At 43.2% G+C, this 19,049-nt stretch overlaps 1 protein-coding gene across 3 annotated transcripts in view; it reads right to left on the bottom strand.

Moving 5' to 3' along the window:
- Window positions 1-18,773, bottom strand: part of ATP6V1A (ATPase H+ transporting V1 subunit A) — a 31,876-nt gene extending 13,103 nt beyond the window's left edge. For all 3 annotated transcript variants that reach the window (XM_086478266.1, XM_086478274.1, XM_086478282.1), the window contains exons 1-6: window positions 18,748-18,773; window positions 5,794-5,888; window positions 4,013-4,141; window positions 1,863-2,077; window positions 992-1,129; window positions 332-483 (exon numbers count right to left, since the gene is read on the bottom strand). In XM_086478266.1, the coding sequence (XP_086334392.1) occupies window positions 332-483; window positions 992-1,129; window positions 1,863-2,077; window positions 4,013-4,141; window positions 5,794-5,875 (716 nt within the window). In that variant the 5' untranslated portion in view covers window positions 5,876-5,888; window positions 18,748-18,773. The remainder of the gene's footprint in view (window positions 1-331; window positions 484-991; window positions 1,130-1,862; window positions 2,078-4,012; window positions 4,142-5,793; window positions 5,889-18,747) is intronic.
- Window positions 18,774-19,049: the final 276 nt, after the last annotated feature.

Genomic DNA, 19,049 nt, shown 5'->3' with positions numbered 1-19,049 from the left:
GAGATAACAAGCTTTAAATTTTCAGCCTTTCCATAGATTTGGCATGATTATGTTAAGTTTATACTTGTCCATTCTTTTCTAGATTAATGCACTAGAACTATCTTCTTAAACTTATGTTCCTTCTTCCACTAGTAGGTTCTCCTGCCACATACAGAATTATGAGGAATCAGGCTAAATATTTTTTGAGATTATACTATGATACATAGTAAAAGCTTGGGGTCTGTTTGCCTGTTAAAAAAAAAAAAAAAAAAAAAAAAAGGCCTGCTCCCTTCACCTATCCCCCCCCAAAGAGAGATTTCTCACATACTAGAAAATAAAAGGTAGTACTTACGGGAAGAGGGCATCCAGGACCCGTTGGCCCGTTAATAAAGGATGATTGGCTGGTAACTTCTCAGTAACAGGACGGACTTGACGTACAGGCCAGACCTGGACCATAGTGAACTTCTCCTTCACACCTTCGAACTCCAGCTCTAAGACAACATCCTAACAGACAGCACCAGGCATCTGAAGTAAGCAAACAGCTGCACACTGGACCAGCACACAAAAATCTCACCTCAGCTACTCTGTGCATCTAGGTCTTTGATACCACCACAGATTGCTCAGAACCTCAACATGCTACTGTCCCCTCCTGAGGGAAGGCTCTTTCCCTTATTTACGAGGCTACTGGGGAAAAAAGTGCAAGATGAAGCTTCAACTAAAAATATGCTTTTGAAGAGCAACTGAATTTTACATATTCATACGAATCTGTAGATCCCCACAGAGGTCAGCAGACATTGTATGCTGAAGTGCCATAGGGAAGCCACATACATAGAAAGTAACTGCACAAGATAACCATGTAATCCCTGCAGGCAGGGTAGCAGAAGCGATCGTTAACTCGGACATCTTGTTGCAAGAAACACTTTCTAGTCGGCATCATGCAGAACAGAAAGAGTACATCAACCTTATGAAAGAGGCATGGAATATACCAGCAACTGCTGTTTGGTGGACTTACTGAAGTGTCATAGTTTCCTGGTGGAGCAATGTACGTAACTGTACCCCTGTTCCGTGGGGGCAGCATGATTTTGTGTTTGATGAGGGAGTTTTCATTCACCACACCATAAATATCTCCGCCAGTGATGTGGCTGCCAACCTAAAATCAGAACAGGTCTATAGTCATAAGTGAGAATTCCAGTTTTAAAAAAGAACCTTGACAAAGAACTGTATAAAATAACTACAGCTATTAAGTCTAGCACTGTGATTAGTTCCTTTATAAATGCATTGTTACAGCACAGTAGGCCATTTACATAACTCATTACACTAACAGCACATTGCTAGCAACACTATCTGGGCTCAGGCGCCTTTCAAGGCTCAGACAGTAGCAACTGCTGACTGATGCAAGGGATTCTCCTGGTTTCTTTTATACGTCTCAGCTAAATGCGTTAAGTAGAGAAAGAATAGCATGTGCTGAGCTGCAACGTTTGAAAAAGGATGCTGCCAAGGGCTAAAGCTGTGACATTTTCCAGCTCTAAGGCTATCTTCAATGTTCACAAAATGTGTGCTGCAGTCATTCTTTTTGCTCAGGTAACATCTGCTCCTACTAATGCTTAGTGCAATTCCACTACCTTCTTTACGGTTTTGCAAATACATTAAAACTGCAAGTTTCTCATATGCAGCAGCGACAACACACAGTAAGTCACATTGAGTAGGTTTTAGTGAGCCCCATCCAGCCTCAGACATCGCTACTGCCTCCTAGCACCCCTTTTCACAAACTTAAATACAGCATTAACCTTAGCTCCCAGCAGTCACAGCCTTGGCACTCTGCTCCAACCCTAAGCTCTTGAGGTAGAGGAGCAAGAGCAGAAGACAGGTTTATCAGAACCTACCCGCAGATTTTTGGAAGGTGTGAAGTCCCATTTGACATCTCGGCTCAAAGCTGACACGTTGACACCTCTGGGGATATAGATACTTTTGGTCAGAGTGCTGATGTCTGAGAGAGGTCTCTGGATACCATCAAAAATAGCTCCCATAATGCCAGGCCCTAGTTCCACTGACAGGGGTTTGCCAGTACGGAGTACAGGATCTCCTACAGAGACACCAGCTAAAGATGGCTGAGGAAAAGTTCATCCAGAGAAATGGAAAAAAAAAAAACAGGGCAGAAGGCATCACATTCAAAACATCATACTCTCAAACCACTTTTCTGACTTTAACGCAATATTTTTATTACTATATCACACATTATCATTTGAAAAGCATGTAGGCTTTATACTAAACTCAAGCCGAAATCACTAAACCAACAAAGTTGCTCATCCTCCAGAGAGACAAAGGAGGGGTAAATATTCTACTTTACAAGCATTAGTTCAAGTCAACTGTATGGATGGATGAGATTACTGGAGTGCCAAGCAGCAGGGTGACAAAACCCTGGGCATTTCTTAAATCTTCAGACCTATAAAAGAGGTTTAATTGTTAACGTCAGACAATACTATGAAATAACAAATTCTGAAGTGAAAAATTATATGAGAGCACAACTGTTTTGACCTTGAGCCTTGCACAGCCTTTTTGACGGCAATCTAATTTTAAGGGAGTTTGTCCAAGACCAGCATTATTTCCCTCCTGTCTGGTATCAAGTTGTCCAGTCTATTGTCCTGGTTTGGCTGGGATAGAATCATAGGCTATCCATTAGCAGTTTCAAGCCACCAGGGCAGCTGACCTGAGTTAACTACAGGTGTAGCCCATACCATAATGTCACAGTCATTACAAAGAGAGGAGATTTGCTGAGGAGAGGGAGCTCCTGCGAGGTTACTCCTGCTGGGGTTCTTCCTCCTGCTCCTCCTCTGCTGAGGACTACTCTGACAACAGCATATTAATTTGGCTAAGTATTTTCTGTTTGTACTGGTGGCAGTTCCATTAAATCTGTTGTACTTCCACCGACGGGTCCTCTCTCCTTTTTCCCTGATTCCGCTCCCTGACTGGTGAGGGTTCATCGGGTGATAGAGCAGCTGTTACGTTTAGCCCCGGGTACAGGCTAAATGTAGACATCTATGCACTAAGTTCCGAAGATGCACAATGGACTTCTCTGCAAAGGACCAGCCGCTTGGCAAAAGGCCCTGCTAGAATACAGAAGAAACCCCCAAAACCCTACGCAACACTCAGGAGATTGTATGCAAGTTGACTTCAGAGAGCCCTATGTCAAAGCCCTCTCATCAGCAACCTAAGAGTAAACTATACTCAAACCCGTTCTGTATAGTGATGGAAGGCTACTAGATACTACAATGATGATGACACCTAAAATGATAAATATTATGTACAGACAGGAGCTACTCACCAGTTTACCACCCAGCTCCTCAGAACAAAGCTTTGGGAGCCAGCACAGGCTTTTCCCTATCCTCTACAGATACAGAGCCAACTCTAAAGTTTAAAAGCATGTAAAAAAAAAAAAAAAAAGGTCTGCCTTCAATTTTTATGACTACTTTTCTGATATTCTCTCATATATGTGTAATAAATAATACATTTAAACTAGATTTTAGAATACATGCTGCATCCTAGATGAACCAAGATTCTGCAAGCACACTGCAGAAGCAAAACTGTAAACGACTACATCTGGCAAAATACTCTGCCCAGAAGGCAGCATCCTGCCCGCTTTACGTTTCCTGTTCAAGTGTTACACAAGCATAGCTTTCAAAAGCAAAGAAAAAAATGCAACAAATACTGATTGGTAGCATTGACATTTGTCAAACAACTTCCTTAACAAAGAGCTGTAATATTTAAATTACAATGAACTTAAATTCTAGCGTGTACATTATTTGATTTCTACTTAAAACAAAAAAAAAGGTCACCTCAGTATACAGCCAAGCAAGATAAGATTTACCTCGAAACCACCAGAATTTACAAAAGATGTGCAGAACAGATGTCCTGCTGGCACCGGAAGCAACAAGCGCTGGTTCCAGTCAGCTTTGTTCATCACCTTCACCCTAACCACCACCGTGTTCTGGAATGCACAGCCTGGCAGGCCCAGAGGGATCAGTGAAAAGGATACACGTTTCTTCATACACCTGAACAGTTGCCAAATCACCTTCCAGTCGGATAATCTCCCCCACCAGTTCACTGTGGCCTACTCGTACCAGCTCGTACATAGCAGCACCTGCCATGTTGCATGCCGTGACCACTGTAAAAGACAGGCACAGAAGTGACTATTTTTCCTGTAGCTCAGGAAAGTTACTTATTGGAAGTTAGTATGAACTGCACAGCGTAAGCTTGGTATTCACTCAAATCAAAAGCACATTTTTGATTTCACAAAATTTGGCTGCCACAAATCCTGACATTTCTAGTTTAAAAGCCAAAAGAAAAAGTTTCCCTATACTTGTCACGCTGCTCCTTTATGCTCCATAAGAGGACACTATCAGAATGCAGTAGTTCACAGACAATTCACGCCATAATTTCTCTTATCTTTCTTGACAGACAGCGAATGTTCAGGGTTTTAGAGACACAGTGAACTTTGTGTTACACAGGCACATCTCCCTTTCAGTTAGCTGGGCCACATTCCGATACCTGATAGTTACATAAACCCGTGGTTGGGGATCAGCATTTTCAAGTTACTCAAACTTCCATTTACCTTGGTAGCATCTGTATGCTCACATAACTACACAAATGCATAGGTCAAGCCAAGGCGCCAGCTAAAGTCAATACATACGTACCCTTGTATCTAGAGTGGCAGATGCCTACAAAGCTTTTAAGGAAACACTGTTTCGATATTTTATTTTGTAGAAAAGTTGTGCATATCTTAGGGCACTCAACTTTCAACAGAGGAAGACTGTTTTACAGCATGTTTTGAGCCTGAAACCTCCTACCGTTTTGAGTTAGGATTTCAGCAAGTCATACGTGAGGCCTAGCTGCTTTAGGATAAAATTTATTGTGATTTTGATATTATAATATCAATCTTGCACACAGGGTTCATGTATTTACACAAAAATACTTTTTCCACTTCTTAGGAAAGAAAGTTATATCAGTTTACATTTTTTTTTTTTTTTTTTTCTCCATTTCTGCAGCTAAGGAACTAGCAGTTAAAGAACAGGCATTTATTTAGGTAGACGGGAGCCAAGGGAGTTTTGTTCATCAAATAAGCTGCATTAACAAAACCAGATGCTATTCTTCTGTTCTCACATTCCCATTCTTTCCTTCACTCCTTGAAGAGATGCAGGAGGGAGAAAAGCCAGCACAGTCTGCATGTATTCAAAAGCTGTTACCATCAAAGCCTAAAGAAACTATTGAAGCTGAAAAAGAAGGAGGAAGAGTCGTCCTCCTCCTCCCAGTTGCACTACCACCACACTCTGCCACCTTCCCTGACCCTTGCAGCTCTTTGCTGAGCTCCTCCAGCCCACGGTGCAGTAACACAGAACAGCTTTACACTGGCAGGGGACTGAGTATTCCGGAGAGCACAGGGTCAAACAGCATTTCAGTGAGAATGGACTATGTATCTCACACCCTCTTAGAGAAGCTTAATACACTGGGCCTGCAAATTCTGACCAGCAGCTTTATCTCATCCAGAAAGCTTACCACCTTTTGTTTTTATTATTATTATTATTCAGCCTGCTTCTGCTCATTAAATCTTTAAATAAGATTAATTAGCAGTAACATCTTGTTAGTATATTTCTTAATATTTTATCAGACTAAGTTAGTGATTCTTCTTAAAAAGCTCCGCTCAAAAAAGAAAAAGCACTACCCACAGCTCTACTATACTTCTCCATTTCCAAATGAACAAGATTAACAAGACACTAGAGGAAACAGAAACTATGATTTCCTTTACAAAATAATACCTACCAGGTCCCGAGACTCCATGGACATAGCCAACAAAAGCCTCTCGGTCCTCATCACGGATTTTGGGTAGCTTGGAGAAGTCCATTTTGCCTGTTCAACTGTACGGAAGGAAAAAAGAAAAGAGTCAATCCTGAAGAATACACACAGGTAATAAGTTCCTCCTCTTTCTCCTCTCTGCTCTCTCCCTGTTTCCAGTTAGAAAGAATTCTGAACTGAAGAAAACTGAACTTATATAGCCTGAAGCACCTTAACTACACTGATTTTAAAGCTATAAAAAGTTAAAAAGTAACTAATTTAAACAAACAAAAGAACTAAGATCCCCTATTGCAGAAACACAGGGGAGGAACATCACTCCATAATATGCTCCACAAAACACCGCTGAGTGAATCGGTTACACTCCAAAAATGCTGTAACACCGCTGGACTGTTTTCAAGCCAAATAACAAGATAATTAAACAATGAAGAATCTCTTCTGTCTTCCACATCTCATCTACCCTCCTTCATAACATGGAGTTTTCCATGATTTTGAGTAAGCAAGAGAATGTTCTGGGGCTGCTTTACTACCACCAGTCTCTAAAAAGCAATACTACAAATATTAATTGGGAAAATTCTATCTTTGCTATCTTACACTCCTGCATCAGAACAATCAGAGGAAGAAACATACATTTTCACAAGCACCAGCACACAAACATGCAAGTCCTCTCCAAATGTCTCACAGCTAGGTATTGCGCAATCTTTGCTCTCAGTGAAACCCATGGAGCATTACAGAATTGTGCTGAAAAATGGTCAAAAAACACAACTTGCAACAGTTAAACAACAGACTGACATCTCCCACCAGTAACTGCTAGAGAATCTAACCAACTGGCACAGGAAAAGCTGTTTTAGAAACAGACCTCCTGCATCCATGTGTGTCCCTGTAATCTATAGTTGGGCTGTCCTGCTGGTGCCAATAAGAGTACTTAATGGTTTTGCTTTGTCAACCCTTATCATGCTTTGCGTTACCTTGGAAACTGATTAGTGTTAGAGAACTGTAAGGCAATTCTCTGCCCATTTCTACTGCATTCACAAATTTATGACCCAGCACCGGTGAAAGGTGCCGTATGGCAGCCCCAGCATACAATGCGTATCAACAGGGCCTATCCAGAAAAGCCTGTGGTTCGGTGACGTGAACCGTGTGAGGCATCTGCTGATATTCATGGTCTTTGCGAGAAGCTTAACCAAACCCGGCATCTTCTGCAAGGCAGCAAATAGAGGCATAGTCAGGCTTGAATACCTGCCCCGTGCACAATGAGCAAGACAACAACTACATTGCCACCCCTTCCACCATCATTAAAGGATGCTTTTCTGCCTGTTTTTCAGGAGCAGTAGGTAGCCAGCATCTGCTATTCTTAAAATCTTATGACTGTCTTCCAGTTTTTTAATACTATCCTACAAGCCCTCTGCCCCTCAGCCTCTTTACCAATCTAAATATTTTAAATCAGTGGCTCTGCTCTGTAAGAAAAGGATCTCTGACAATTCCAAACTCCTATTTATCCTAAAGAAAGAGATTCTTCCAGGCTCCTTGTCTCACTGGAGTGGATTGTGTAACATGGCTACTTGTAGCATTGATTCATTTCACAACAGCCACCCCAACAGTTGATCATGACTCAGTCACCACCAGCCTGGAGTGGAACTGCTAACTGCTCTCAAGCTCAAAGGCTATGTCAGGTATCTGCTCTTTCCATAATGATAGTTTATCCTTTAAGCTGCCTGTTGTTTAGGCACAGAAGACAATTTTAATTTCACTGCTTATTTCTCAAAAGTCTCCTCTGACAAATGGCAGAGGGGAGTTCCCCACAAAGCAATCTGCAGCTCCTGAACAGCTGGTAAGAGCTGGTTCTGATCGGACTAACATAACCACCTCACCTTTTTTGCTTTTCACAATTTCACTGCAAAACTCAAGCACAATTGCTGTTCGGACTGAAAAAAGCAGCCCAAAACATTTACTTCAACATACCATACAGAACAATCTCTAAGAGTCCTACTACCAAAATCTTCTACAGAAGCACAATAAAGAGAGAGTTAAACCAAATTCTCACAACTGAACTAGTGACGCTGTTTGACAATTGGACAGCACAGGATCCCATATGTAAGAGTCAATTTACAAAGGCAAGGAAAAGCAGGAAGAACACTGGCCGGTTTAAGTTTAAATTTAAATTAACTTTTCTTCATATCTAAAACCTGCAGGTCAGCTGCCCACCGCTTGAAGCAACTGTTTATCTTTTAGGGAGCAAATAAGAACCTCAGAACAGTCATTCTGCAGTTAAAATGGCAACATCCTGACACCCAACACCTGCCTCTCCTGTTCCTGGGGCTGCTCTGCTCCCTCTCCCTTCCTACAGCCACCTTCCCAAACTACTGGCCAAGCCAACTAAAAGGGAACAGGATTTCTCCGCTAGACCACCTAGCAACACACCAATAAACCATGTCTTTGCCATGATCTTTAGCATCTGCACCAACTGCTTTTAAACACACCCCTATTAACTATTTCCAGTGTAAAAAAAAGTTGCGGTGAATTCTTCCTCACCTTTCTTTGTTCCATCTCCTATATACCTCCAGACGAAGTACACACAGTCTAAAAAGCCAGTGCTCACCCAGCAAAGCTGACCTCTTTTTTAAGGGGCTACACATCTTTTAACATTGAATACAAACTCAGAAAAAGAAATGCTGTTATTTATCTCTGCATAGTTTTCTCGTGCTTGTGTATTAGTACTACTGATTTTCATTTTATATGGAAAAGTTCTTGAGGGCAAAAATGCTGCCTTACCTACCTACGCTGTTAAATGCTTTCATTGCCAGTACTCAGATGAAATTAAATTCCCTGAAGCACATCAGTATTTGCTAAACATAACATCATGTGTGTGCAGGCAGTATGCACTTTCTGCAGAAGCTGTGGTAGCTAGCCATTTTAGAAATCTGCTGAGCTCTTGTAGCCTTTCAGAGGCCTCTTGCCAACACAGGCACTATATGCAATCCACTCCTACAGAAGTCCACCAGCACATCTACACAGGATATTAGCTTGACTTTGATTCCCTTAGGAGCAAAGAAGCATCTTGTATCCTTTACAACTTATATACGGGAATCTTCCTCATCTTAAACAGTTCACCACTTGATTTTAAACATGCTCTTAAACTGTGACATGGTCATATTCTGCCTAATCAAGAAATCGGAATATTACTTGCTGCAGAACCGTCTCTGACTGCAAGGTGATTTATTACAGTAATTTTATAGTCATAATTAAACAAGAAAGGGCCAATGACCTGAGTTTTCTATCTTGGTTTCTTCCCAGCATGGCAATTTGGCGACACAAAAATATAAATGTCCTGCTCTCAAGGCTGGAGAAACCTGTTCTCTATTACCATTCCTTGTCTTTGCTTCAAACATTTGATCAGATCCAGAATTTACACAATGAACTGCCTACCACAAAGATCTCTTCAAAATTAAGGCTCCAGTGAAATTTTTTAGAAGGAGGCTTCTTGCAGCAAGGAAGAAAATCCATGACTGTTTTATCATATAAACACAGATTCTTACCTTATTTTGCAGAAACAGGGAGTAACAAAAATCCACAGGCCAACGAAGCAAGGCCAGAATTCAGCAGTGAAGCACCACCACTTAAGAAATAATTGTCCTTCTAGTGCCCCTACACAGAGGGATGAGAAAGGCTGCTGCAGAGGGGAAAGAAATTTCTGACACACAGCAGAGGCATAACCACCTGACTTGATGAGTCATCAGTCTCTCTCTCCCACCAGCACCGAGGAATGCCGCAATAGCAAATCAAGCTACCTAGAGCCCAGCTGAACTCCCGTCTGTGCCTTCCTTACCGCACAGGACCGAGCAGAAGAAATTAAAAGCAGCACTCAGCGTTCACATTAAGGGCCTCCTACAAAGCCAGTAACGCCCAAGTCCCAAGCGGTACATACATATCACTACATAAAAATCCTTGAAAGAGAGGTACATGCTTTCTGCTGGAATCCATTTACCAACCAGTCCTCCAGTGTAATATATCCACATCAGTGCGTGCTCTGTTCTGGAAAAGCTTAACAGAGCAACCGTTTAACAGCAGACTGCACAGGGAGGCACTGAAGGCACCATAATACTAATTGCTTGAGTATGTAGAACAGGTATTGATTCTTGCCAAAACAGTCTTGTGGGGCTGGCTTCTCCTAACATAAGAACCCCTCCCCTTAGCTAGCAGAAGCATTGATGCAACTGCACAACTCCAACACCTCAGCAAAGCAGACTGATGTGCCACCCTGAGTGACAGCTGCTAGAATCCACTTTCAACGATCGACAGGCGCCGACATTGTCCTGTACGTCATACAGAAGACAAGCAGCTCTGCGGTCTGTTCCCCAAGAAGCCGCATTAGTTGAAAAGCTCTCTGCAGCCTTCACAACTTCTCAAGACTATCTTTGCAAATTCTAAGATAAGCAACACATCAGATTGGCACAAGAGCTTAAATATACTAATCAAAATTGTCACAAATAGCACAAGGCCAGCAATTCAGAAGCAGCAGCGTTACGCTAGTAAGCCACCAGTGCTCGGATTCATTCTGCTGGAGTAACTTTGAACTAAGGTAACAGATTTTACTGTATCTAAAAGAGACTGATGTGTTGTGACTTCCTAGGGTAGAAAATAGAAGCCCTACATTCAATACCCAGGAAAACTTAACAGGCATGCATAGTAAAACATAGCCAAATAAAGTTTTCCAAAGAAAAATCCTCTTCCTCTTCTTAGTAAAATCCCAGACGTTACAGGATAGTAAAGATCACAACCCACACTGGACAATCAGCTTAGCACCACATTCGAGTCATGCTTAAGAACCAAGACTGCCAACATTTACTGTATTCACCTGAGCAGACCTCAGTACAGCGCAAAAACCCCTGTGTCCAGCTGCATGAGGATGTGCTGCAAGGGCCTCATAAACAATAGGATAATCACTGCTATAGACTTCCTTTAACTTGGACACTTTATACTTCTCCTTCCAACAGACAATATTTTTAAGAGGAAGTATTCCAAAAATACAGCACCTAACCAAATGCAGAAGTTCAGCAGCATTTCTGCATCTAGAATTTGGGATATTGTCCCAGAAGAAACATTATGCCCAGAACTCTTAACACAAGTCACTTGGAAGGAATGCCAAATAGTATTCTCAGGAAATTTGCTCCTTCATACTATGTAGTTATAATTTTACACCACAGGGAAAATTACTCCATATTTCTGTCGCCAAACAACAGAATCTCTGAGGTTAGAAGGCACCTCTGGAGATCATCTACTTCCAATGCCCTGCTCAGAGCAAGCTAGAGCAGGCTGCTGAGGGCCATGTCCAGATGGGTTTTGATTACCTCCAAGGATGAAGACACCTCAGCTCTCTGGGCAACTGTTCCAGTGTTCAGACACCCCAACAGTAAAAAGTGTTTTCTGATGTTTAAAGGGAATTCCCTGTATTTCAGTGTGTGCCCATTGCTTCTTGTTACTTCAGCAGATACCACTGAGAAGAGTCTGGGTCCATCCTCTTTGCTCCCTCCCATTAGGCATTTATATACTTTCCAATAAGATTCTCAGAGCCTTCTCTTCCCAAGGCTACATAATCCCAGGTCTCTCACCCTCTCCACACAGCTCCAAAGTCTTGACAGTCTTTGTGGCTCTTTTCTGGACCCACTCCATTCAGCCATGCCTTCCTTCTACTGGAGAACCCAGAACCAGACACAGGACTCCAGATGTGGTTTCCCCAGAGCTTAATCAAGGGGACAAACCACCTCCCTGAACCTGCTGGCAGCATTCTTCCTAACGCAGCCCAAGGTAGCGCTGTCCGCCTTTGCCACAAGGACGCACTGCCAGCTCCTGTTCAACTTGGTTCCCACAGGACCACTAGTCCTTTTCAAGCAAAGCCACTTTACAGGCAGTCAGTCCACACCTGTAGCAGGGCACGTGGTTATTCCTGCCCCGGTGCAGGACTTGGCACATCCTTTTATTGAACTTCATGAGATTCCCATCAGCCTATTTTCCCAGTCTGTCGAGGTCTCTGGATGGCAGCACAGTCCCCTGCTATATCAAATGCCTTCCAAGTTTGTATCACCTGCACTCTAAGGAAAGCACGCAGGAGTCACCTCCTGTGCTCAACACAATGATGTAGCTCAGTCTTGTCTTCACACTGACATCGAGAAGCTAACTGTACCAACCTTCTTACTGTGAGCTCTGAGCTAGAAGTATCACGGTTTCTTAAACTCAACAATATGGACATTCTTCCATTTAATAATTCATAAAATTCCAGTGGCCACAGGGCACTTTGAGGCCACCTCTGCTTTCAGTAGGTCAGGAATCTGATTAATGATGCTCAGCTACATACTGTGGATCTGTCTGCAACCATACAAGACAATTTCTCTTTCACTCAACTTGTTTCTTAGCTCCTATAAAGACCCTTCCTCTCACATGAGGCTTGCTACTGAGCACGTGTACAGGTAAATCCAGGTGTATTCAAGAAAAAAGATAGGAAATAGAATTACGCTGCCACTATCAGCACAGCACACAATGGCTAGAAAGCGAGACTGCAACATGGCAACTCATGAAGCCCATCAGAAGCTCCTACTGCCTTCTTCCTCAAAACAGATGGGGACTTATCTGTGGGTTTGCCAACACATACAAGCCTGATACTTCAATCAAACACCATGCCTTGCACACAAGCTAAATGTACATAACATATATTCATATTTAATACATATACACAGCATAAGAGACTCTCCCCCACCACAAAGATGGGGTGTGAAGTCTGTTCACGCAAGAAGTACCACCATCAAAAATTGTTATTCAAGCACCCAAGCTTTTATTCAGAAGCTTGTGAGATTCCTTCAGTTAGCCCAGAACAGGACTAGAGAAAGGTCGTGTTTGAACATGACAGAGAAGTTCGCAGCAGCAATAAAACTAGACAGAAAGGCTGGCAAGGCATTCCTCGAGTAACTGCTTTGACCCACTGAAGATTTGATCAGCTCAGTAGATAACTGGCCTTCTGACTTCAAATGCAGTTGTCACACTTTGTCTAGAACTGATAAAAGATTAAAACACTCCTGTTACTAGAGAAAACCACGCTGCTCAATGAGAAAAATCTTCATTACCTGGCTGGTAATATGCTACGGAGTTTTCCATTAACTGGAATTTCTACACCAATTCTTCCCTCTTAGCCCAGGCAGCTTCTTCAGCGGAGCTCTAGAGATGGAATGGATGAGCGTCCCTTATTTCTTACTTGCTACACTGCTTCACAAGTTTCCTACTGGGAAAAATTTTGACATTCCTTTCAGGCTGCTACACATCCTGCCCCTTCTTTGGCTTGATAGACTTTCACACAAAAGAAATACCTAATGCAACTGAGATCCAAGCCATAACACAGAACACTAATACAATATTCATTTCTGTGTCCCACAGCGGCCTTCTCTTCTCATCCCGATCCTGTCATTTAGCTGCTAGGGCTGAAAAGTTCTGCAGCCATCTGCTTAGTGCAATGCTCAGCCATTTTCTCCAGATGGGCACATTGTCATTAACCTCACTAACATGACTGCAAAGCTAAAATCCACCCCTTGCTTTTATTTAATAAGTCTCTCTACTTTTAGGTGTATTTGGCATCATTACTTGAAATAAGTGCATCTAATGACAGAAGTGCTCTTGGTGCTCTAACCGATGACAAAGATCAAAATGAGATGTACACAAAGCTGTAAGCAATTACAGCAGCAACCTTCACTACAGTTCAGTAGAGTCACTTCTGACTAGTTGAAGATTCTTGCCTCAACACACAAAAGGTGTGCAATTTCATAAAACAAGTATTGCTAGATTTGTAAGTCTGGCTCAGTTTTACATGCAGAAACATATTAGCAATTTGGGCTCATTAAAATACATAGTCTCCTCCACGAGCCTCACCACTGCCTAACCCTTTGCCTCAAACATAACAGCTAAAATACTGAGCACAAGTTTGGAATAAGCATTTCATCATTATACTTAACTTTCAGAGCAGTCTTTAAAGCTGGGATGTTATGGAATCTTCAGTTTATTATGTGAGGTATTTGACAGCTAGTTTGAGCAGCTGAAACAGAAGTAAGTTTGCATGAAAGTCTTTGAGAAAGATCTAATACCCCAAGCAGATAGAAGTACTCTTTTACAGCACTTTGGTATAATGAAACACCTGGTTGGAATCACAACACACATATTGGCATTGGATTCCAGTAAAAGGAAATTAAGTTGAGGTCGACTTTTCCTGTAATGGAAAACTTCATCTTTAGGTTTTAAAGCAAGCTAAGCCACATTTGGAGATTTTATGTTCAATTACCTGAAGTATTTACAGCTTCTTTAGAATAGCCAGAGCCCCTCCAACATATTAAATTTTAACATTGTTTAAACCGCATATTGTGGTGGTTGTCTGAATATCTACCAGGTGATGCAAATTTATCTCACAATATCAAAACCCTCAAGATTTCAAGGATCTAGAGGAAATTCACATAATAGAATTGCCTTTTTAGAAGTCCTTACCAATGTTATCTGCATTTAGCCAGAAATACCATTTTAGTTTTTTCTAAAGAGCTACTTTTTAAGGAATTACTTCCATAGTGAGAAACAAAATAATTATATAGTGTAACAATGAGAAGGACCCACTAACCAAACACTTCTTGGAAGATGCAGTTTCTTGACTAGAATATGAAAAAACAGTCAAGTCATTCTTTAGGCTGTTAAAGGAAACTTGAATACCTGAAAGCTTTCATCCAGCTATAATAAACTATTCTAATAAAGGTACAGCTTTCTCTTTATAACACTAATACCTTTTCCCATAACCTTGCTATCCCTCACCATGCCCAACCACAACAGGGCTGCTCTTCAAGCTGAGGGCACAGAACACAGCCCAGCAGCACAGACATTCAGACCACCTGTCTTTTACACAGTCTCAAACAACAACAAACCACTCCAGTAAGCGAGCAGAGCTTGTAGCATCCTAAAGACGAGCACAGCGCAGTGAACGCTGCGTCTTCACAATGCAGATTCTGGCATTTTTCTTGGGATGCCCTCTGGCAGAGTTAGTTGGACAGACTGGTCAGCTGAAACTCACCAGCGCTCCAGCACTTCAACTTGGCCACAAGAATCCTTACAGTATGAGCACTCTTCAACTGATTAAGAAGGATGAAGACTGTCACATTACAGAGATACCCTCTAGGAACACTGCTTCTCTCTTAAGCATTTGCATCTGCAATGGGTCTATTTTTGGCAGACATTTTAGTTCCTTTAACTGTTCGTCAGGATGAGTCTCAGTTACCTCGGGTAGCAATGGTCTTCAAAATTATTCTTCTCAGGATTAAACAGATGTTGGACAGCTAACGCAGAAAGCCCAGTGCTATAAAACCTGGCCACAACGGCAGCTTCCCATACTAGTTTCAGCACTTCCTGATTACTTCTGATTTGAACAGTTTAAGGCACCCACAACAGACTTTCCAAAATGCTGTTTGTCCAAAACCATGACAAAATTGAAGAACGGTCAACAGGCACCATACACATATTGGATCACTCCCAGACAAATTATTTCTGAAAAGAGCGAGCAGTGACACTGAAGTTTACAGTTACACAAGCTCAGAGAAGTAATCAAGCTGCTGAACCAAGAAAATAAATGCGGCACCTAAAACTGATCTTCTGCCATTTGGTTAAGTGACAGTAATAAAGTCTGTTACACTTGGACTTTCAGGATTTATCCATGTACATCTCACTTGTTTTCAGAGTAAGCCTAGCATTTCAGTACAGGCAGACCTTATCAGGCAAAGTTTGTTATAGCAGCCATATAATAGATGGAAGTCTAAGAAGTTAGCAACGAATGGTCAATCTTTCTAAGAGGAGAAACAGATGCGTAGATGAAATAAAGTAACCAAATCAAAAATATCTATATCTACGAAATTGTAGGACTTATTGTCATGAGGTACAACCAAACCCAAGAATGTAGTATAAGCTTAGCTGTCCACTTTCAAAGGGGAGGAGGGAGTGAATACAACGAAAAGAGCAAAAAAACCTTTTCAGAACATAAGAGAAGGTACAACAATGACAAACAGAAGATCCAGACTAAGCCAGTTTTGCATGTTGGACCTTTAGGTGATTACTGCCTTAAACTGTACAGAAAGAAAAGCTTGAGAAGTTTAGATTCATTCTGCTTCCTCTGCTGGAGCAGGTCTCCATTTCCCTCTGCAGAGCCGGAAGGCTAAAGAAGTCACATGTTTTAAGATGGTGAGTAAGAGTGAACAAGCATGATATTCCAGTTGACTACATCGTCTGTTTTCCTTGTTACAGTTCCAGTCTAAAAATATCATTTGGATACCATTGTTCAACAATACGTCAATATTTCCAAGTCTAAAATCCCCCACTTTTCTTTGTAACCAGTGACACAGATATGGAGGAAAGAAAATCTATTTCAGTTCTAAGCAATGTAGGATTGGTTCGTTGTGTGGTTTGGGTTTGTATGTTTGGTTTTTGAAGAGAAAGAAAAGAGGGAGTTGGTCAGCAACAGCATACAACATTTTATGGTCAACATCAAAGTAACCAAAGACATCTACCAGGTTATCCTGTAACCCTTTCACCTTTTTTAAAAGGGTAATTAGGAACGCAGCCTTAGCTCACAAACAAGCGACTTAAAAGCATGAGGGAAAAACGTCGGTAGGAATTTCCTGGGCTCAGGAACTCAAAGAGACAGTATTATGGTATCAAAACACCAGACACGAAGCGTAGTGCCTCTACATGTATCTCCAGGGGAACCATCTAGTAATCTGCTGATCTATAGCGGCTTTGGATGACAATGTGTAATACCAGTACCCACGTGTGTCTGGAAGATAAATGCACAAAGTCATACTGGGAAAAAATTTAGACAACAGAAGCACACTGAAGCCTGCAGGCTTTCTAAGTCAGGATTGGTGAGGTATAAACCCACTAAAATATAATTAGACAAAACCAATAAAAAACAGCTAAATTTAAGCTAAAGCTATATAAAAATTGAGCAAATAGTACTAAACATTCAAGGCTCAACCCTAGTATTAGCGCTATCTGTAGAAAATAGTTCTTGATTTGGAAAATGGAAAGGTTGCATTTACAGGAAACTGAGATCTTGTGTTACTATTGCAACACAAGACTTCAACCCCCCTTTGAACAGTCAGCTGATGCCAGCAGTCATTTTCCATCAGTCTTAATTTCTCCTTCCTCATCCGCTCAAGTTGATGTCCACGGTGGTTTACTATTTATGAATGCTATGCCTTGTCCCCTGATTATAGAATTAAGACTATTTTTTCCCCACATAAGAATAAGACTGTTTTCAAGAAAACTTGACATAATAAACTCACAAAAATAATCCGCAATATTTTTGGCAATTCAAAGACCTGTAGACACTGATCTCGCTTATTATGTTCTTAAGTAGAAAATAATAGAATGTATATACTATTAAATGTTTATGCTTGCTGCTCATTGAAAAGGCCTTTGAAAGTACTGTATAGGGAAGCCTAACATTCAGCTGCTGCAGATCTGCGGAGTCCCAAAGTCAGCACAAACACAGCAACTTACATCGTATTGAGGATCTGCCTCAGTTATTCAAACTTCCACTTACAAATGCCAACCTACACTTCTCCTGAAGTGCTACAAACAGGTGGGCTAATAAACCACCTTTAGCAGGCTGTCAGCAGGTTTTCCTCCTTTTCCACCCCCTCTCCATTTCATTAAGTGGTATTAGCATTTGAAATACCGTGCTAGATCAAATAGCCAGTGTACTTTGCTGAAGTACTGCATTACAATGAATAAAACTATCATCAAATTGCTTTTATTCCCAGCTGGAGCCCCATTCTCTGAGGGAAGCCAGTAAAACCTTAGGAAGAAATCACTTTGGGCAACTGCATTGAATGGATAGCTCAACACATATGTGTCATATACCCCAGTGTCATAGCTATCTGTAACATGTACAATAACATCCAGAACTCGGGCATACACAATTTCTAAGTGACATTTGGAACGCCTCATCTAAATCTGTATTTTGCCACTGGCTACAGGAATAGGAAACACATTTTATTTGCCATCAGTATTTTCAACTGCAAAACAACGTGTGGGCCCTTTTACAACAGAAGAGTTGCGGTCAGAAGCCAGGAGCAGCGTTCCTGTGCCACAGCCTTGCTGCTCACTCACTAAAGGGCCACAGAAAGATTCAGTTCCACCCACCCAAGATGGTGGGGTGACCTGGCACAGAAACCCAGCCACTGTCACCACTTCTCTTTAAAACGGGTTCTGGCATATCCCTTGGGATATCTTGCTGGGCATCTTTCAGAGTGCTCAGCAGGTTTCTTACTCGGAGAAACCCTATGCAGGGGGCCGCTTTGCTTTCCAGGCCTTTTCTCCCCGGGACAAGGAAGCAGTAAGAGCCCGGCAGCCGTCAGCGGGCTCTCCCGCTGGGGGACGGCTTCGCGGGAACACCGCACGCAGCGCTGCGCGTACTCGCTTCAACCGGAGCCGAAGGGGCGGCAGGCTCGGCCTCCGCTCACAGCACGGCCCTCTACCCTCACCGCGCCCGGGCAGGCGGGGCGGGAGGCGAAGGCCGGCCGGCCAGCCGCCCAGGGGCCTTGGCCGCCGCTAAGGAGACACCCGCGCCTCGGGGTCCTGCGGAGATTCCTCAGGGTCCGCCCGCCCCTTCAACGCCACGGAGCGCTCCGCGAGGCGGGGGCGGCTGCTGGGGGCCGCGCGCTCCCTCAGAGGGCGGCACGCGGGGAAACCGCCGCCCTTCGCGGGCAGGTAACGGGCGGGGGAGGGACGGCGACGACCCCCCCCCCCCCCTTTGCATCGCGACCCGCCAGGCGGAGGGGAAGGCAGCCGCCCAGCGTGCCTCGGGAGAGGAGGGGGCGGAAGGAGCGGGGCAGGGCTGGGGGAGAGACGCCTCACCTGCAGCCGGCGCCCGCACACCCGAATCCCTCCTCCGGCGGCAGCGGCGGCGCTGGATCAGCTGATGCCGGCCCCCGCGCGCATGCGCCGCCGGCCCCCCACCGGAAGTGCCCAGCTCCAGCCGGCGTCCCCGCACCCAGTTCCGGGCGGAGCTGTGACCCTCCTGCCCGCGAGGAGGTTGGAGAGCGTGGGGCGTAGCGGCGCGCGGTTGGCCGCCCCGCACCACGTGCCGAGACGCACCGCCTCCTCCCTTCGTGCCGCACCTCCCCGCCCCTCCCCCAAGTCACGCGGGGGATGCCGCG

The sequence above is a fragment of the Leptosomus discolor genome, chromosome 1, assembly GCF_034619465.1.
Source record: "Leptosomus discolor isolate bLepDis1 chromosome 1, bLepDis1.hap2, whole genome shotgun sequence".
In the NCBI taxonomy this organism is placed as follows: domain Eukaryota; kingdom Metazoa; phylum Chordata; class Aves; order Leptosomiformes; family Leptosomidae; genus Leptosomus; species Leptosomus discolor.
Note: the sequence above shows the minus strand (reverse complement) of the source record. Positions and strands in the feature narration are given on the sequence as shown.